The sequence below is a fragment of the Vipera ursinii genome (assembly GCF_947247035.1).
Source record: "Vipera ursinii genome assembly, chromosome: W".
Classification (NCBI taxonomy): Eukaryota; Metazoa; Chordata; class Lepidosauria; order Squamata; family Viperidae; genus Vipera; species Vipera ursinii.
Genome location: NC_139522.1, coordinates 7,961,596 through 7,983,237, shown reverse-complemented (window position 1 = coordinate 7,983,237; position 21,642 = coordinate 7,961,596). Strand labels below are relative to the sequence as shown.

General features: G+C 44.0%; 1 protein-coding gene across 1 annotated transcript in view; it reads right to left on the bottom strand.

Moving 5' to 3' along the window:
* Positions 1–5,251, bottom strand: part of LOC310648211 (phosphatidylinositol 5-phosphate 4-kinase type-2 beta-like) — a gene marked incomplete at its 5' end in the record, with an annotated part of 40,640 nt that extends 35,389 nt beyond the window's left edge. Inside the window, 3 exons of the mRNA XM_083375960.1 lie at positions 2,690–2,948; positions 3,961–4,074; positions 5,096–5,251. Coding sequence (XP_083232086.1) covers positions 2,690–2,948; positions 3,961–4,074; positions 5,096–5,251 — 529 coding nt within the window. The remainder of the gene's footprint in view (positions 1–2,689; positions 2,949–3,960; positions 4,075–5,095) is intronic.
* Between the last annotated feature and the right edge of the window lie 16,391 nt (positions 5,252–21,642).

Below are 21,642 nucleotides of genomic sequence, written 5' to 3'. Positions count from 1 at the left end.
GCACATATTAAACGGATATATCTTGCATTGATAGAGATCGATTCAGAAACAGAGCTTGTTAAGGATTGTATGATAAAATGGGCCCAAAACATTCAGGAAGTTATTACAATGGACACGTGGGAAAAGATCTGGGTGAGGAATGTAAAATTCACTCAAGCTCAAAATCTAAGAGAGAACTTTTATAAAATGTTTTATAGATGTCATCTAGATCCTAAAAAGCTTGCAAGTATGTATCCGAATTATCAGCCTAAGTGTTGGAGGTGTGGTGATGAAGAGGCAACATATTTTCACATATGGTGGACATGTAAAAAGGTCAAGGCTTTTTGGATAAAAGTCTGGTGGAATATGCAGAAGATTTTTAAACGGAGGATAAAGTTTTGTCCGCAATTTTTTTTGTTGGGAATAATTGTTGACGCTACAGTTGTGGACTCTAAGTTGATGTTGAATTTAGTTACGGCAGCAAGACTTTTGATAGGTCAATATTGGAAGAAAGAGGAACTGCCGACTATACAAGAGTGGATTTTAAAGGTTTCCGACTTGGCAGAGATGGCGAAGATTTCGGCCTATTTGAAAGATTACTCGCAAGAACATTATATTATGGAATGGAGAAAATGGATTGAGTTTATCCAGAACAAGTATAGGGTTAAGAAGTTTTATGTAGCATTCGAATAAGTCTTCTTTCGTTTTCTTTTTTCTTTTTCTATTTTAGTCTTCTATATATATTTAATAATGCTAAGTTTTGTTTGATCCTATATAAGCTAGAGAGTGATGGATTTTAGAATTTATAGTTGTTAGTATATGGTTGTTTATGATTGCTTTTTTATATATATATACCTTGTATTTAGCTCTGGGAAGTCCGGGGGGGGGAGGGGGGTTGGGGGAGGTAGGGGGGGGAGGAGGGGGGGGAGGGGGGAGGAGGGGGGGAGGTAGGGAGGGGAGGAGGGAGGGGGAAGGGTTTTTTTTAAAGGAAAACTGTATTTTTAAAGTTTTCAATAAAAAAAAAAAGAAAGGGAGAACAAACTTCATCCCTGTTCCAAACACACTTCTCCCAGAAGAACGAAGCTGAAGTCACCAGCCTGAGGATGACGGATGAGATTTCGTTGAAACGTTGCCCTGATACCTCCAATTCTACGTGGGAAAAAACCCGAATGACCAAAGATCTATCTATCTATCTATCTATCTATCTATCTATCTATCTATCTATCTATCTATCTATCTATTATCTATCTATCTATCTATCTATCTATCTATCTATCTATCTATCTATCTATAATGAAACAATAAAAAAAGAATCAGGACCATTCCTAAAGTTGTAGTATAGAAGATTTATTCAAGACTATACACAAGAGTCTAGTCAACTAATGGTCAGCTCTACATTGGCACTAGATAAGGGTCAACGGAATACACGGGGGCTGGACTTGGATATCTTGTGGCAATGCAATGATGATGCATTTAATTCCACCTCCCCAGCTCTGTCTATGGTGATTCTCAGTCATCAAGGTCATTGTTGTCCCAAAGGTGCTTTTTCCACGCGGCAACTGAACTTTCTTGATTTTCCTTAAGATGTTTTGCTTCTCTCCCAAGAAGCTTCTTCAGCTCTGACTGGATGGTGGGGAATGGCAGGATTTATAGTCCTTGCAGACAGCTGGTCATTTGCATTCTTTTAGTGAGTCGTTAAAAGACTGCTGAATCTTGTCCTGATGGGTTTGTTCTCCTATGTTGTGCCATGCATTTATGAACTGGTTGTTTTTTTGTTCATAAATGCATGGCACAACACAGAAGAACAAACCCATCAGGACAAGATTCAGCAGTCCATCTGCATTTATAAGACAAAGGCCACTCTTTCGAAGACAGCAAAGTCCACATTCTGGACAGAGAGGACCACTGGTTTGAAAGAGGGGGTCAAAGAGGCCATCTATGTTAAAACTGAACAGCCCTCTCTCAACAGAGGGGGAGGGATACAACATCATCTATCTCCAGTCTACAACACAGTCCTTTCAACAGTTCCAAGAAGGCTCCACACCCATTTGCACTACTCAGGTGACCCTGACAACACAGATAAGCCTCCAGGGGCTTCAACGACTCGCTAAAAGAATGCAAATGACCAGCTGTCTGCAAGGAGTATAAATCCTGTCATCCCCCACCATCCAGTCAGAGCTGAAGAAGCTTCTTGCATGAGAAGCGAAACATCTTCAAGAAAAACAAGAAAGTTCAGTTGCTGCATGGAAAAACGTACTTTTGGGACTCCCCAGCTCTGCATGCTCTTCTCCTACAAGTTGTGTATTATGGAAGGCATCCAAGACATCTTCTCTATCACAGAACCCTCCTGTGTTGCAAATTATTCTTAATCCTGCCTTAAATTGTTTCAGGATATAAATGAGCTATGTCTAAACTTTGACCTGGCTCTCAAATAGACACTCCTACCCTTTACGATGGCTGCATACTACAGGGGAAGATTAGACTGGAAGTCATGTCTGTAATTAAGGCAGCTTTATTGGCTAGGTTGCTGTAGTTTAGGGAGTCAAACAGTCTTAAGATTTCCAAGAAAGTGGAGTAAGCAACGCTGATTCAAATAACTATCACATATCAGTAAATGCTTGCAGTCAGAGGATATCACTCTGGCTTTCACCAGACAACTTTACATTTTGTGTTCCACTCCCACTCCCATCATCCAGATCCCAGCACTTACCTTCATGGCTTTTCATAGCATAGACATCCACTGATGTATCAAACTCCCCAGGCCCGAAAAAACGTGGGAAGTTGAGAAGGTTACCGGGACTCTCAGGTGGAGTCCCATAGGAACCAATTGGATTCCCACCTACGCCATCATTCTCACATTCTTCATCTTCTGCCCGGTCCTCAACTTCCATCTCCTCTTGCTCAGCCCGATCAACATCGTGAATCCCTACTAGCAAACTGTAATCCATGATCTTCAGCTGTGCAAGGAACTGGAAGTCAACAGAAAGACATTCCTTCTCATTTTTAAGGTCTCTATATCACCTCCAGGATTTGAGTTAAACCATCTTTCATTAACTTGGCACCAGCTCTAAGTATTGGGACTCCAAGTCACTTAAATCTCAAAGCTTTTCTACATGATTGTTTGGAATTCTTATGGTTACAGGATTATAGGAGAAGAATGTTTTTAGTCTATGGTGGCAAAAAATTAGGAGTCTGGTAGCACCCTTTCTAACTAACAAACTTTATTAAAAGACTTTTAATAAACTTTTGTGAGTTTGCTGCTTACTTCATCAGATGCAAAGAGTGGCTAGACTGATATAAAATTTAAAATGGGATGAGGCGGAGTGGGTGAGTGGGTGGGAGAAACTAATTAGTTATGCAAGTGCAGGTTACATGTGAGACAGATTGCAAGTACCTAATTAATTAACAATTGTAATATGCTAAAAAACCCACTGTATTTGTGGAAACACTTTGAGGTCGCCTGAAACTTTTTGATGTGTATGAGTTCAGCAATGTCTCACTTCAATGGTCCCATTAAAGTCTTTTTTTTCCAAAATGGTCACTTTGAAATCTGTTGTGCTTTGTGGTCTGTATTCTGTTTAAATTTAAATTAATTAAAAAACCTAATAAAGCTTGTAGTCCAAGAAGGTGTTATCAGACTCCTTCTGAGACTTGTAGGAGTAACACTCATTTCTGTTGATCTCAAGTTATGGAAAACTGAGCTACTCTTGAGCAGGATGAAGGAAGTAATCCCCAAAGTGAAGCTGAATGCAAGAGACAGTAGCAGGCAAATAAAACTCTTCTCTGTTTCCTTTTTCGAACAGAAGTTCTTTTCAAATTCATTTAAATTTACTGAGGTTGTGAGACAGAGTCTACCAGACACCTCTACCTTATCTAGCTTTTTAAAGAGCTTGAAAATTAGTGTAACAGTGGGGACTCTCTGGTGATTCCACCACTTAGTCATACCCCCATTCCCCAAAACCAACTGCTTAGCTACCCTACCTCAACATCTTGCTTCAATTTCTCCAGGATTTTTTTTTTATATTCGTCTCCAACATGGAGCTTTTGGCCTTCATTTAGAAAGTCGTTGTCTTTAAAGGTTGGTAGATCCTTAGCCTAGAAAGAAGGATTGAACTGAAGTAAGTGCAAAACATTGCTTCTATATTATGTGATCCAAAGCAGCTCAATATACTGCTTGCTGAAGTTGGGGCAAAGGCAATTCCATCAACTTTGAGGAAAGGATTAAAAAATACTAAAATATTCGTGAGAAGTTGCTGGGCTAAAAGTAAAAGCTTGTGAGAGACTGTGGGAAGGAAATAGAGAAGGACTGCAGTTTAGGTCAGTAGATGCAACATATAGGACATGACCAGGCTGAGCCCGAGGGAAGAGCCAAATGCATCATCACTCATGAGTCCCTTCGTGCCCACAAGAGATCTAGGTCCAGCCCACCTTGAATTCCTGTGACTCTTATCTACAGCCAATTTGCTTGGGCCCTTAGTAGCTCAGATTCTTGTAGAGAGATTAAGCTTGCAATAAATCTTTATACCCATTTGAACTGCCTGGATCTCCTGATTTCCCTGGTGCTTAACAAAACACAGCCCAAATGTGAGAGCCAGGGGAAGAAAGCTTTTAAAAAAGAGACTTCTAGGAATTGGTCTTTCCTTTTTTAAAACTATTTTATTTTATTCAAAAAGTTAAAATCCAAAATCCCCTCCCCTATCACAGCATGCTGAACAGCACCTCTCCCATTATGGCATGCTTAATGGACAGGAACAATAATTTATGCAAGCACCACTGTTCAAAGGGGTCAATTCTTCTTTGATCAGCTATTTAGTGTCCAACTCTCATACCCATACATCATTATTGGGAAGACTACTGCTCTAACTAGCCTGCTTTTTGTATCTATATCAATATCTCTGCTTTTCTAGATCTTATTAATGTTAATAATTACAGTGTGGCCTAAGGTTATCCTATGTTTGATTTCAGGAGTAGAACTGCCATCATGAACAATTTTTGATCCAAGGAAGATAAATTCTCGAACTAATTCAATTTCCTCCTTGTTGATTTTAAACAGCGCATGTCCATCTGCAGCTTTTGTTATTATCTTTGTTTTCCTGATGTTAAGACTCAATCCAACTTTTTCACTTTTGTCCTTGATTTTCCAGATCATTTGTTCCAGGTCTTCCTTATTTTCAGCCAATGGTGTTGTATCAACTGTGTACCTCAAATTATTTATGGTTCTTCCTCCAATCTTCACTCCAACATCAGGCAGTTCCAGATCTAATTTCTGCATGATCACTTCAGCATACAGATTGAACAAAAATGGTGCTAAAATACAGGTGAAACTCAAAAAATTAGAATATCGTGCAAAAGTTCATTTATTTCAGTAATGCAACTTAAAAGGGAAAACTAATATATGAGATAGATTCATTACATGCAAAGCAAGATAGTTCAAGCCGTGATTTGTCATAATTGTGATGATTGCGGCGTACAGCTCATGAAAACCCCAAATCCACGATCTCAGAAAATTAGAATATTACATGCAATCAATAAAACAAGGAGTGTACATAGAACAATATCGGACCTCTGAAAAGTATAAGCATGCATATGTACTCAGTACTTGGTTTGGGCCCCTTTTGCAGCAATTACTGCCTCAATGAGCATGGCATGGAAGCTATCAGCCTGTGGCACTGCTGAGGTGTTATCTTTCTCTTGGCAATGCCCCATTGATTCTCTATGGGGTTCAGGTCAGGCGAGTTTGCTGGCCAATCAAGCACAGTAATCCCACGGTCATTGAACTAGGTTTTGGTGCTTTTGGCAGTGTGGGCAGGTGCCAAGTCCTGCTGGAAAATGAAGTCAGCATCCCCATAAAGCTTGTCTGCGGAAGAGATGCAAAAGTTGGACTTTGGACCACTGAGCAACAGACCAGGTCTGTTTTTCTTTAGCCCAGGTAAGACGCTTCTGACCTTGTTTGTTGTTCAGGAGCGGCTTGACAAGAGGAATACGACATTTGAAGCCCATGTCCAGGATCCTTCTGTGTGTGGTGGCTGCTGATGCACTGACTCCAGCCTCAGTCCACTCCTTGTGAAAGTCCCCAACACTTTTGAATGGCCTTTTCCTCACAATCCTCTCCAGGCTGCGGTCATCCCTGCTGCTTGTGCACCTTTTTCTTCCACACTTTTCCCTTCCACATAACTTTCTATTAATGTGCTTTGATACAGCACTTTGGGAACATCCAACTTCTTTTGCAATTAGCTTTTGAGGCTTTCCCTCCTTATGGAGGGTGTCAATGATGGTTTTTGCACAACTGTCAGGTCAGCAGTCTTCCCCATGATTGTGATTCCTACTGAACCAGACTGAGAGACCATTTAAAGGCTCAGGAACCCTTTGCAGGTGTTATGGCTTAACTAGCTGATTAGAGTGGGACACTTTGAGCCTAGAATATTGCACCTTTTCACAATATTCTAATTTTCTGAGATTGTGGATTTGGGGTTTTCATGAGCTGTACACCATAATCATCACAATTATGACAAATCACGGCTTGAACTATCTTGCTTTGCATGTAATGAATCTATCTCATATATTAGTTCCCCTTTTAAGTTGCATTACTGAAATAAATGAACTTTTGCACGATATTCTAATTTTTTGAGTTTCACCTGTAGGCAATGTGATCTCGAGTGCTATGTCACTTTCTAAAGCCAGCTTGTACATCAGGTAACTCTTGATCAATGAAAGTCTGTAGCCTCTGTTTAATGATTTTTAACAGAATCTTGCTTGCATGAGAAATGAATGCAATCATGCAATAATTGGAGCAGTCACTGGCATCGCCTTTCTTTACTAATGGGATAGAAACAGATCTTTTCCAGTCCTGAGGCCACTAACATGTAGTTCATATCTCTTGACACAGGGCAGTGATGATGTTAACTGGCACTGGTCTTAGTAATTCCACAGGTATTCCATCAATACCTGGGGGCTTTCCAGTTCAGCAATTTCTCCATGGCCGATTCTATTTCTTCTTTCAAGATGTTTTGTTCTTTATTAATTGGGCTGTCATCATTGTCATCTTCATGGTAAGTCAAACTGCTATAGAGTCCTTCTGTATATACTTTTCACGTATTCTTGATCTTCTGCTGGTCACTTAGTACATTTCTGTTGCAGTCCTTACCCTGCTGAGAAGCTGGATCACATCATTTTCACTACAGCAAACATGACCTCAGTATGTCCCTTCCTGTTAGCTTCTTCCAGATGTTGACACTGCTCCTCCTACTGCCTATTTTTGTCTTTCCTGGCTTCACATTGGAAAATTGAATTCAGCTTTTTAACTTTGTCCTTATTACTTTTGGCTTTGGCTACCCTTTGCTGATCAGCTATTTTGATGGTGTCATCAGACAGACACTTGTTTGTTCTTTGGATTTTGGTGTGACACATACTTTCCAGCAATTTCCATGTTACCTTGGATCTCTCACCAGTGTTCATTTGGACCTTTCCCTTCTAAATTCAGTAGTTCAAACCTATTCTCAACCTCTATGGCTGTTATGACCCAGCTGGTCAAGGCAAGGCAGGCCTTTAGAGAGTCCTTTATTGTCCTCAAGAAGTGTTCAACAAACAGCCCTCCAATGACCAGTAAAACTCCACCCCATGCTACCCTGAAGGCAGCTACCCTCAGTTCCCCAAACACCACCACTTGGTACATAGCCCAAAACTCTTAGAGGAATACGTTCACTGCGGGCATGAGAGAGTCCGATGGGGCTAAGGGAAAGAGGCACAGGTGAAAACCGTAACTGGTGAAGAACAGGGTCACTTGGGTACAGGTGTGTAGCGAGTTGTATGCAAACGTAGCCACCGCTAGTATGTCCGCCCAGTTGTCCTGCTGTTGATTCATGAAGCACTGGAGATATAGCTCAAGGATGTCATCCATCCGTTCAGTAACCCATCGGTCTCCAGATGATGGACCGAGGAGAGACACACCTGGATCTTGAGTTCTTTCCGCAGAGCCTGCCAGAACTGACCATGAATTGCACTCCTTGATCTGACACAACCCGGTCCGGCAGACCGTGCAGCCAGAACACATGGCGAATGAATAACTGGGCTGTGGACCGAGCTGTGGGTAGTCCCAAACACGAGATAAAATGGGCCATTTTAGTGAGCATATCCACCACGACCAACACAGTGGTGGCTCCCTTAGATGGTGGCAGCTCAATGGTAAAATCCATATAGATGGCCCCCCATGGTCTCTGCAGTGTGGGCAAAGGCTGCAGCAGTCTGGGGGGAGCACCGGTGGTGTTTTTGGCATGCCTACATTGCACACACGAGGCAACGTACCCAGTGATGTCATGCTGAAGAAGCGGCCACAAAAAAGTCTAGGAAACCAGATGGAGGGTCTTTTTTTCCCAATATATTTTTTATTTTATTGAAATCATCCACAACTACATCATAACAATACATTGCAGTGCTTATTAAAATTCTTTTTTTAAAAAAGAAATACAAAACATAATAATGAACATTCTAATGATTTAGACAAATTGCTTTTACATTATATAATCAATCCTTCCCATAACCATCCCTTTTTGTCAACCATTCATACCATGGTCTCCAAGATAGATAATAATCTGTATTCCCCCTTATCTTTCAACAGCATGGTCAAATGGTCCAATTCCGCATAATCAATAAATTTCTTAATTAACAGATCCTCGGGAGGGCTAACAGAGTTTTTCCAGTATTGAGCCCATAATATGCGTGCCGCCGTTAACAAATGCAACATCAAATACCATGCAGATCTATTCAAGTTGTCTGGTTTTAAGCCTAACAAAAACGTCTCAGGAGTCAATTTAACAGAATATCCTAAAATCTCATTCATCCAGATATGAAGCCGATGCCAATACTTCCTCGCTTCGCCGCAGGTCCACCACTGGTGGTAATAGGTGCCTTCTCTTTCTCCACACTTCCAACATGCTGGGGACACACCCAAAAACATTTTACCCAACCTAGCTGGCGGGAGATGCCAACGAAACATCATCTTATAAACGTTCTCCTTATACGCAGTAGATTTCGTTAGCCTAACATTTTTCTCCCAAATGGACCTCCACTTATCACGTTCAATTTGACAACCCAGATTCCTTTTCCAGGCGACCCTAAAGCCCTCTGTAAGCTCATTTAACCCATCCATATCCAATAGTAAGGAGTAACATTTTGCCAGCAACTTCTCACTTTTCCCGAAAAGAATCTTATCGAATCCTTGAGCTTCTCTAGTAATCCCTGGCACCACTCTCTCCTTCATGAACCGACTGCGAAGCTGCATATACGCCCACCAATCTACCTGGATACCCTGTTCCTGCAATTGCGATTTAGATTTTAATTCTCCATTTGAATGTAATAATTCTTTATAAATCACCCTTTTTCTGGATTAAACACATTAGGGAAGGTCAATGCTTCCATTGGGGACAGCCAATATGGTGTCCTCGTATAAAACTTCTTCCTAACCAACGACCAAGCCCCTAATAGTATATTACACAAATAATGCCTAATAAAATATTTCGGTGGGCTTCCTGACTCCCGCCACAAATGGGCATGCCACCCTTGGGCTAGATCATGTCCCTCTAATGCTAACAATCGCCTATTTTGGAGAGTCATCCACTCCCTTATCCAAACTAACAACGCTGCAACATAATAATACTTCCAATTAGGGAGCCCAAGTCCTCCTTCTGCCTTTGGTCCTTGCATTATCTTAGCCTTAACCCGAGGTTTTTTATTTGCCCAAACAAATCTAGAAACAAGTCTCTCCAAGTTCTTAAAACATGAATTGTCTAACTTCACAGGAGCTGTTTGGAAAAGAAAGAGAAATCTCGACAAAACCTGCGTCTTTATTAATGCTATTCTACCAAATAGAGACAGGGACAATTTGTTCCACTTCTCCAAGTCCTTGGATATTTGTACCAGTAATTTTTGATAATTATTTTCTTTAATTGAGGAGCACTGTTCTGTGAGCCAGATTCCAAGGTATTTTACCTTACGTTCCACCTGCAGCCCCAACTGCCTTGCAGCTCCACCCTTTGTGCTATTGTAATATTCTTTACCATGACTTTCGTTTTTTCTTTGTTAATCTGTAACCCTGACACCTCTCTGTACTCATCCAACTTCTCCAAAGACGCTTACCCGAATTCATAGGTTCTTCAAGAATAAACACCAAATCATCCGCAAACACCTGGACTTTATATTTTTGTTCTTTTATCCTCAACCCTTTAACTTCCGGGTCTCCTCTCAAGGCTCTCAAAAATGGTTCCAAAGATAAGATAAATAACAAAGGAGACATAGGACAGCCTTGCCTCATTCCTCTCGCTATTTTCTTATGATTCCTCTCCATTAATCAAAATTTTGGCAGTTTGCTCTTTATAAAGCGCCTGAAATGCATTCAAAAACCTTGGACCAAAATCTATGTACCTCAATAACCAATTTAGATACCTCCAATTCACCTTGTCAAATGCCTTTTGGGTATCAAGGAATACCAATGCTAACTGTTTATCAGGTTGGGCCTCATAATATTCCAACACATCGATTATAATTCTCAAGTTATCCCTAATCTGCCTAGATGGTAAAAAACCATTTTGGTCACTACAGTATGAGTGAAGCTATTCAAAAATCTTTTAAGTCTCCCAGCCATGATAGAGGCAAATATCTTATAATCTGTATTTAAAAGGGAGATAGGTCTATAATTCTTAATTTGTAAGTGATCAGTGCCTACTTTAGGAATTAATGTGATATAGGCTTCGGACCAAGATTTGGGAACTACAGATTCCTCTAAAACTGTGTTAATAGATCTTTCAAATATTTCACCAAAGTCTCTAAGAGCAATTTATAAATTTCAGCAGGCAAGCCGTCTGTCCCTGGAGTCTTACCCGTCTTTTGACTCCTAATCACACTTTCTATCTCCCCCTCTGTTATCTCTTCATTTAAAAGCTCCCTCATGTCTTGTGGAACTACAGGGGGATCCACGTAAGTCAGATAGTCCAAGATCTTATTCTCCTGTATCTCTTCTCCGAAGTATAGACGTGAAAAAAAATCTTGTGCAATTCTCTTCTTTCCATCCATATCTACTCTAATCTCTCCTGTCTCATCTTGTAATTGATCAATAAACCTTTTCTCTTTCTCTTTCTTCAACTGGTAAGTCAACCAATGCCCTGCTTTGTTAGCGTGCTCAAAATGGTGCTGCCTAACACTTCGAAATTTCTGGGCCAAATCGGCCTGTTCTAATAGCGTAATCTGATGTCTAATTCTATCAACCTTCTCTCCCAAACTTCGATCTAATGGGTGTGATTGTAAGTCCCCTTCCGCTTCTCTTAATTTCTCTACCCACTCCTCCCTTTCTCATAATTTAACCTTTTTCTTCCTCACGATAAATTTTATTGCCACCCCACGCATATAAGCTTTCGCCGTATCCCAAAGGATTTGTAACGACGTCTCCTCATTATCGTTCTCCCTAAAAAAAACCTCCATCTCTCTCTTAATTAACTGCTGAAATTCTATATCTCTTAATATTGTTACATCAAGGGTCCACCTTCTCCTTTTCCCAATCCTACCTTCACCCCATACCACCACTATGGGGTTATGATCAGCCCAAAAATTAGTCTGTATTTCCACAGTGGCTAAAGATCTTATCTCTGCCGTCATCCACACCATGTCCAAACGTGACCAAGATTTATGCCTTGTAGAAAAAAAAGTAAATTGCTTCCCATTTGGGTTCAACTCCCGCCAAACATCTCGAAGGCCAAGCTCCTCCCTCATCTCGTCGTAAATTTTGGGGAGTATCCACCTATCAGCTGCCTAACCCCTTGTTCCTGACCACAATTATAGTCCTTACTGCAAATCTACCAACCTATAATATAGCCTTTCATAAAATTGCTTTTGGGCTCCATTCGGGGCATATATCCCCACCAGCAGTGCCCTGTGACAACCAATCTCGACTTCAATCATTAAAACTCTCCCATCTTCGCCTTGATAAACTAATTTAGCTTTCAAATACTGTTTGACATAAAAAACCACTCCCCTTTGCTTTTTATCTGCTAAGGCCACAAATAAATTACCTAATTTAGGGCAATGCAAAACAGTTTCATGTTGTTTTTTAATGTGCACTTCCTGGAGACACACTATATCCACACCTGACTTTAACAATTTTGAAAAAAAAAATTTCCTTTTAACCGGCAAGTTCAAACCATTAACATTAACTGAAAGTAAACATACATCGCCCATTTTCATTTCTCCGCCATTCTTGCCCTGGTGGTCTGTCTAGTCACTCTCTGATACTTCTCCTCTTCCTCTTTGTCTCCCCTGCTCCCCACATCATCCACCCTTCCCCCTGTCGCACCACCTTCTGGTTCCTTCACTCCCAATTCATCCCCAGACTCCATTCCCGAAGGTTTGATCTCATTAGCTAAAAAAACCTGTGCATCTTGGGGGGTGTCCAACCAAATTCTCTTGCCTTGCCACGTCAACGAGAGACCATCAGGAACTAACCACTTATATCTTACGTCTAATCTTCTAAGTTCAGATGTCAGTGCCAAATATTTCTGCCTTCTCTCTCTGACTCTACGGGGTAATTGTCTTAATTAACACAATGATTTGCTTCCCAGCATGAGAGAAGGTCTGGCTTCTAGACTTTTGGTACACTTCATCCCTAAGTGCCTTTTTACTAAATCTAACATATATTTCTTTTGGGAGTTTAAATTTCTTAGTATAAGAAGTGTACACCTGAAAGCATTCGTCAATATCTCTGCGTACCATTTCAGCCTCTCTTTCTAACATCTCCGCCACAATTCCTGAGATCACTTCAAGCAAATTTTCACCAGATTCCTCACCAATATTCTGAAACCTCAAGAGAAATGCGGATCTTTCCATGTCCAATTTAATAATTTCGTCTTCCATCTCCCTGTTAATTACTATTTGCTTAAGCTCAACCCTTTCCACTTTCCCTTCCACTTTTTGAATCTTGGTTGCTGATTCTTGAATTTTCCCATCATGCTCCTCCAAAGTTGCCCGTATCTCCTTAAATTAAATATCCCCCACTTCATTTTTTAACTCCGCTAAATCCTTTGCCATAGATTCCTGATTCCATACCATCGTTTCCTGCATAGAATATAATAAATTTTGAATCCCCTGGAGGCATGGAGCCTTCTCAGCCGCCATACTTTCAATCACTCTATGTGGTGTAGGGGCATTGTAAAACCCTTTTTTGCTTTAACTGCTGCAGAGGAACTCGACATTTCCATAAGGCCTCCAAACCCTTTTTAAAAGTTATATACTACCCACACCCAATATAGTAATCGCCCCTTTCCCCCCTTTCCTTTCCTTTTCCTTTCCCCTTTTTGCTACCTTCCCCCTCCCCCTATGGGTTTAATTAACCAAATTAATAGTTATTTAGATTAGTTCATCTAACTGTAAAGCCAAAATACTTACAAGTAATAAATTTATCCAGAGATACAAGCAAAAAATCTTATGTCTAGAGTTATTAATATCAATCAATTAAGGAAAAGAAAAAAAAATCAGTGTAAATCAAGGAGCAGAGTCCAAAAAGTTCCAATAATCGGAAGCCTTCTTCAAAGTGCTACTATTCCAATTCAAATAGTGAAAGGCATATTCCACACTCCAAATGCGACTGTGAATCAGCAAAAATATAAAGGAACTAATCAACCAACAAGATATTAATTGTTAATTGTTCAGCAGATCCTTGCACAGCCAAACAGCTGCTCGATAAAGCAGTCAGGAGAAAAGCCAACTAAAAGAGGGAGAGGCCCCTCAAAACAGAACGCAAAGTCCAGAATCCAACTTATTTTTTAAATCCAAAGGAGAGCAAAAGTAAAGTTCGCCACCATCAATCACTAGCTCAACTGCCGCTCCGCTCCGAAGCTTCCACTCCTCCCCCGAGGAAAGCTGATCTCCAAGCCAAGTATAAACAAGAAAATTCTTTGTCGGGGCTTGCAGACTATCCTTATCCGCCTGCACTGCACAGCTGATAGTGTCCAAGTTAGTGGCGTCGTGGTATTGGGGCCGCCATTACGGGGCCCTCTTTTCGCCCTGGGATCAGAGCCGTGCAACGATCATCGGAGAGCTCGCACTGCTCCCCGCGTTCTAGCGCATCCGCTCTTCCTTACCAGCCTCTCCGGGGCTGGCAACAGCCACGTTTGGCCGCAAATCGGCGAAGAGATCGAGCTGGGGGGGGGGGAAAGAGAACTTTCCTCACCCGCTCGCCTAGTCCACGACGTCACCGGAAGTCCAGATGGAGGGTCTTGAACACCCAAGGTTTCCCGCTGCCGGGCTGTCATGGCACTACCACAAGATGAGACCCTGGAGGGGCCCCGCTGGTATGTAAAGGCGGTCCTGGAAATGAAGCAAGTTTTCCATGTAGGACCAGGTGATCACCTCATTCCCCAAACCTCGGGCCAAGTAACAACGGTGTGTCGCCACAAATGGATCCTGCTGTTGTACATCCCGGATCTGCACTCTCAAATTCACCAGTTCCTCGGTGGCAGTGAGACGCTCCAACAGAATGACCGTGCGAGGCACTAACTTGTCCCTTTCAGGACAACGCATCTGCACAATGTTTGCACCTGCTTGGCACATGTCACCCGAAAGTCAAAGTGCGCAAAGAACAACAACCATCACACCTGTCACTGGCTCAGAGTCCAGGCTGTCCACAGATGCTCCAGATTGCGATGATCGGTCCGAACCTGAATTTGATGCCGGGCACCCTCCAAATGGTGCCACCAGGTCTCAAAGGCCACCTTCACAGCCAGCACTTCCTTGCCCCTTTTGTATAGTTCCTTTCTGCTGAGGACAACTTCCTGGAGTAGTAAGTGCAAGGGAACAGGATACCTGAAGGAGTGTAGGCTTGCAGGAGAACAGCCCCAACAGCCATGTCCGATGCATCCATCTCCACCACCAAAGGCCTCACCAGATTGTGATGCTTCAGGATGGGCTCCGAGGCCAAGGCGGCTTTTATGGCATCGAGGGGTTCCTGCTCTGCCATGCCCCAGTGGAACTTCACACCCTTCCGTAACAGGTTGGATAGGGGTGCAGTCAAGGTGGCAAACTGAGGAATGAAAGTGCGGTAGTAGTTTGTGAAGCCCAAGAGCTATTGCACGTCCTTCAACCAGCATGGGGGCTGTCAGACCCACAGTACCTCCTATTTCTCAGGCTCCATCTCTGTGCCCTCAGGGGAGATGTGATGGCCCAGGAAGTTGATGGTTGTCTGTGTGAATTGGCATTTTTCATGCTTCACGAAGAGTTGATGCTCTCACAGGCACTGCAACACTAAACAGACATGCTTCCCGTGCTCTCTCAGGGAGGGAGAGTAGATCAAGATGTCATCAAGGTAGATGACCATGAAATGGTCCAACAGATCCCGGAACACATCATGCATGAAATGTTGGTGTTGGTCAGGCCAAAGGTCATTACTGTGTACTTGAAGTGGCCATAGCATGTCCTGAAGGCCGTCTTCCACTCATCCCCCACTCTGATTCGGACCAAATTGTAGGCTCCCCGCAGGTCCAGTTTGGTAAAAATCTGGGGCCTGGTACAACCTCTCTATAAGCTTGGGGAGCAATGGTAGAGAGTACCGATTGTGTAAGGTGATAGCTTTCAGTTTGCGATAGTCACAACAGAGTTTTTGTCTAAGAACTCCCAGAGAGCAGCCAACTCAGGTTTGGAAAGGGAGTAAATATGGCCCGCAGGCAATTTTGGGACCAAGTCTATTGGGCAATCATAGGGGTGGTGAGGTGGCAACCTGTCCTCATACTTCTCCCCAAACACATCAGCGTAGTCTGCAATCTCAGAGGGTAAATCCAATGGTCGTCTCTCCCTGTGATGATTCCCCCGGACGATTCCAGTTACCTCTCTAGATGTCAGCTCGGGGAAGGATAAACTGGTTCTTGGCATGTCAGGAGCCAAGATAATTGATGGCTCTGAGCAGCCATCTGGGATTTGGCTGAGATTCCAGCTGGGGAAAGCATGCAGTTGCAGATGGTCAGTGAGGAGGAGGAGGAACTGCCTTCTGCACCTGATCCAAGAACACGTAGGGCAGAGAAAAGGCAGGAGCAGAGGTCAGTCAGACTACTTAAGAGGTGAAAGCCTTGCCCTTCTTTATGGGATGCATCAGAAGCTGGCTATTTAGCACAGCAGACAGAGGGAGGCATTACTGGGAACAACATGTTTGTTTTCTAGCTGTGTGTTTTCTGGTCATTGTGATTCCTGCCTCACTTTGGATTGACACCATGCCTTGACTTGAATCGTACCTTGGAAACTTTGTACTTTTCTTGACTCATGAGCTCTCTTGTGTTGTAGATTTAAGTTTGCCTGGTGGATTTATTTTGTTTGAGAAACTTTCAAGTGCTTTGTGGACTCTTTGGCCATTGTTTTGTGGACTAACATTGGTCTGCTCGTGGCTGGACTTAATTGGGACAGTTCTGGGTGTTTTGATGAAGGGAATTGCAGGGGAATATTAATAAACTCAGTAAACCAGAGTTACATTTTTTTTAACCAGAGTTACATTTATGTGTGAGTGAGCTGGGCAGCACAGTTTGTTCCCAGCCACTCATTTCCTGCCCCCAAGCAAGCATACCCTTCAAAAGGACAGAGCAGTTGCTAGCAGATTATGCACAGATGGCCCAGCAAGTGGCCCTGCTCTCCTCGCAGCTGGCCCAGATGCAAGTGGTGGCCCTGGCATGTCCTCGTCAGAAATGCCCAATGCCCGTGCCAGACAAATCTGATAGAACTTTGGAGCAGTTCCGTGTTTTGGGGGCAGTGTCAGCTCTTTATGAACTTCAGGCCAAATGATTTCCAGATGGACTGAGAGAAGGTGGGATTCATCATCAGCCTCCTGACTGGTTTGGTGGCCTGGTGGGCAACCCCGCTGGCACCCAGCCCAGTCCTCTTTTGGATGACTATGCAGGGTTCTGTATCCAGTTGAGAGCTATGTTTGAGGACCCCATGAAGGCCCAGACGGCGAACCGGTGCTTGCAAGAGCTAAAGCAGGGGCGATGGCCGGTTGTAGACTATATCAGCGACTTCCGGCTAAGTTAGGACCTGAGGTGGAATGAAGAGGCCCTCAGCTATCAGTTCCAGGAGGGTCTGTCATCAGAGCTTCTGGATGAGCTGGCCCGGATGGACTGCCCCAGCACCTTACAGGCCCTCATGCACCTCTGTCTGCATATAGACAGGCAGCTTCAGCAATGGAGGGCACAGAGACGGAGGGCGGAATCACCCCCGCTGGTGAAGCCCCATGACCTCCAAGGAACCTATGCAAGTGGGGGTGGTGAGGGTGGCCATGGATCACCACTGCCGAGAGGGATCACCATTGCTGGGAGATACTATGCCTCTACTGTGGGAGGCCTGAGCATCTGGCTGCCACGTGCCTGGCTAAGAAAAGTCGAGTGCTGTTGGGAAACTCCAGGCACCCGACCTAGGAGGCTTGCAAAGTTGAGTGACTATGTTTGCAGGGCCAACGCAGCAACGAGTCACGCCAATGCGGCATTTGGTGGTGGCAGTGATTTTGACACGACCCGATGGGGTGAAGGTGCCAACACAAGCTATGGTGGATTCGGAGGCCACCATGAAATTTATGGATCTAGAGTTTGCCGCGAAATGGGAGATCCCACACGAAATTGCTCCTGCCATTCTGGTGGAAACCATAGATGCCCGACCTCTCTGGTCAGGACTCATTACAGCAGCCACTGTCCCACTTCAGATGCACATGGATGATCACATGCAGCAACTTGAGTTCTACTTGGCGGTCGCTAATTTCCCTATCATGTTGGGGTTGGAGTGCTTCCAGGCACACGACCCGAGGGTCGTGTGATCGGAGGTGATTCATTTGGACAGCCAGAAGTGTCATACCCATTGGCTGCAGGTGTGCATGGCTGAGGGAGTCCCCACGACAATCTTAGACCTTCTGTCAGCAGTTGTGGACTATGCTGATGTGTTCAGTGAGAGAGGCAGAACAAACTCCCACTGCACTGCTCGTATGACTGCCCCATCAATCTGGTTCTGAATACCAAGCTTCTGGTGGGTCAGATTTATTCCTTGTCTGAGCCTGAACTCCAGGCCTTCAATTTTTTTCTTTAGGAATTGGTCTTTCCATTTTGTTGTCAAGCCCCACATAGCTAGCAAACCAAGGAACCAAAGCCATATAGATTTCAGGAAGGTATATTTAATCCTAGTCTGAGGTAAAACCAGCATTCTGAAAACTTTTAAGGACAAATTCCTGCCAGACTTATACTAAATTAACTATGGTGGAGTCTATTTGAAACAAAGCTCGATCTTCCTGCCCTATGTTCTTCTAATTCACTTGTTGGGGCTACACAGCAAGGACATCTTTGGGATTCCAGGATGATGTTCTGTACACCACCACCACTCCCATTGTCCCATAACTAGGAGTTTTGTAAAACTCATAGTTCTGGACAAGTCAGTGTTGTCCTCGTTTTCACTGGTTTTCTGTTTGTTTGTTCCTTTCAATCAGTTTTGACTCCTGGACAAGTCGCTGCAGCTTTCTTGGCAAGATTTTCTAGAAGTGGCTTGCCTTCTTCCTAGGGGTGTGTGTGTGTGACTGGCCCAAGGTCACCCAACTGGCTTTGTGCTTTACACAGGACTAGAACTCTCAGTCTCCCAGTTTCTAGCCTGGTGACTTAACTTGTTAACTCTAGAAATGAGCATGGCTGCAGCCATTTTTTCTACTAATTTTCAGTTGCCACATAGAACGGACGGAGGGGGTGGTGGCCCAGGTGCTTCACTAAATAATGTTTTGTCCTGTGGGAACCAAGGTTATCGGCTGCTCCCTAGACTGCAGGCTGGGCGTTGCGTAAAAAGCCCGCCAAGAAGATGTATTGGGGAACGTAGTTGCTTGCATAGTTTTAGGGAAGGGATTTTTTTAACTTAATATTGGGGAATTGTTACGTGTGTCTCCAGACTTGGTTTCATTTTTGATGTGCTGATACTTTGTAACTAATAAACATGTTCTTTGAGGAATTTGCAAGCCTCGGAGTTCTGCTTTATTCGTCTCTGTTGAAACTATGACATTAAACCAAGTCTCATAAAACTTTGTTTTCTGGGGTGCTGGGCCCTGAACCCCTCACTTTTGGGAGAGCGGTAAAAACTCGAGATGGAGGAGAAATTTGAAACCGCTGCTAGCCGCAATGGGACTCAGGCTGTCGGAGTGCAGGCTGGGACTCCAGCTAACAAGGAGGTGTCACTGGCAGGGGCTCAGCCGAAAACCAGGTTGATCCAACCTGGGAAGCTGGTACCGCAGGAAGGAGCTACAGCCCTAGCGGACCTCTACCAAGTCAAGGCTGCCACTCAGCGCAGGAGCACTCCTGTAATCACTGGAGAGGAGCTCTTATTACAGCCGTTCCAGGGTTCTTTGTCTGCGGATGGCAAGAAAGGAAAGGGGTCAATGGGATGACTCTGGAGAGTGGAGATTTCAAACTGCAGTCCATAGCCCCTCGCTCAAACAGCTGAAGGAGAGGTTCGGCAGGCTGGAGGTAAAGGATACGATTCCTGTTGCACAAGAGGTGGGTGCCGTGGGGGGAAATGCCAAGAGCTACCCATCTCTTTCGCCCCCTTGCCAGAGTTCTAGCCCAACCACCAGAGCTCGTGCTGCTTCGCCCATCCCCCAACCAGCTGTGATACCAAGCCCTGTATCCCAGCCAAGTCCATTGCCGCAGCCTCAGGATGCCAGTCCCGGAGCCCAGCCAAGAGAGGTCCATCCTAATAGATTTGGGGTGCACTCGGTACTTAATTAACTTACCCACTTTTCTCAAACTGGGCATCTGAGCCAAGCTATTGCCCTTACCCATGAGGTTTGAGTAAGCCGACAGGTCCCTCATCGGAGATGCCCCTGCCACGCGCCTAACCGAACCTGTGCATTTGGAAATGGGTCAGAATTGGGAAATCAACCGTTTTGTGGTGGTTCCAAAGATGACCGAAGCAGTAATTTTGGGGCTAGCATGGCTCAATAAATGGGATCCTAACATCTGGTGGGAGGAGGGAATGCGGAAGTTAAGACTGGGGACAGGACCCCTCCTACCTGCCACTGACAATAAAACAAAGACACTGGCCATCAGCGAGATTCGAGGGGAGCCCCGTGAAATCCTAAAGACTGTAGCCAAGAAACTGCCAGGAATTCAACTGGTCCCCACAGAATACCGTGATTTGGCAGAAGCATTTAGTGAGAAGGAATGTGACATCCTGCCCCCAGCCCCAGGCTACGGACTGTGCTATTGAAATTCTGCCCGGTGCCAAGCTCCCTAAACCAAGGATGTACTCTATGACACCCAGAGAGATGAAAGAACTGAGAGAGTACATCGATAAAAAATTAGCTCGTGGTTTTATTCAGCCAGCCAAGTCACCCGTGGCTGCTCCCGTGCTTTTCAAGGAAAAGAAAGATGGGTCTCTTAGATTATACGTGGATTTTAAATCTGTTAACGTGGTCAGCATGGAAAATACATAGCCCTTCCCCCTGATGAAAGACATGTTCACCCACCTGGCTAAAGGAAAAAACTTTACCAAACTGGATTTGAGAGGCTTATTATCAGATCCGGATTAGGGAGGGGGATGAGTGGAAAACAGCCTTTAATTGGCCTTTGGGGACCTTCCAATTTAAGGTGATGCCTTTTGGACTGCAGCCCCCACCCCCGCTGTGTTTATGCAATTGTGCTCCATGACCATTTATACAAGGGGGCTTTGGTTTATCTTGATGACATCCTTATTTACATTGAAACCATGGATGAACACATAAAATTGGTCTGTGAGGTGTTAAACACTGTTAAAAGCAAAACTGTATGCGAAGCTGTCAAAGTGTGAATTTCACCAGACACACCTTGATTATCTAGGGTATCAGATTTTAAATGAGGGGGTGGAGATGGACCCTGCCAAAGTAAAAGCAGTACTAGAATGGCAACCCGCAAGCAACTTCAAAGTTTTCTGGAATTTGCCAACTTTTATCATCAATTTATTCCCTCTTTCGCAAAGATAGCCATGCCAATCACCAATTTACTCAAAACAGGAAAAGGAGGGGGGAAACCCCGACCTTGTCAGCCATTACAATGGTTGTTAGTGTGCCAGGCAGTGTTCGAAAAACTAAAGAGACTCTTTAAAGCTGAACCAGTTCTTAAACACCCTGACCCTGGACAATTCATCATTCAAGCCGACGCAAGTGACTTGGGCATGGGTGCTGTTCTCTTACAAAAAAATCACAAAGGAGAGTTACAACCCTGTGCTTACACTTCCCGGAAATTAACTGACATTGAGAGGACATGGGCAGTTTGGGAGAAAGAGGCTGTCAGCGTCCTCACCAGCCCTGGTCCCCCCAAAAGGCAAATGATGGTCATTAAGGCAGCTGGCAAAGCAGGAACATTCTGACCAGTGTTTAATGGCAAACAAAGTCAGCATTGGGAGTGATCTTCTCTCAGCACTTTACATACAGTCTGTCCCCTCAGCTCCACCCCCATCCATCTAGCCAGCATCCGGCTAGCATCTTCAAAAGCGGCAACACCGGCCCCTGGATCCTTCCTCCGGCTTGCTATGCAGTCCCCTGCATCCTTTCTGCACCGATCAGCTGTTTGTTGGCGGCGCAGCCATCCGGCTGTTCAGTGGCGTAGCAGTGCAGGTAGGAACACCCCTTCTCTTTCCCCGAGTGCTGTTCTT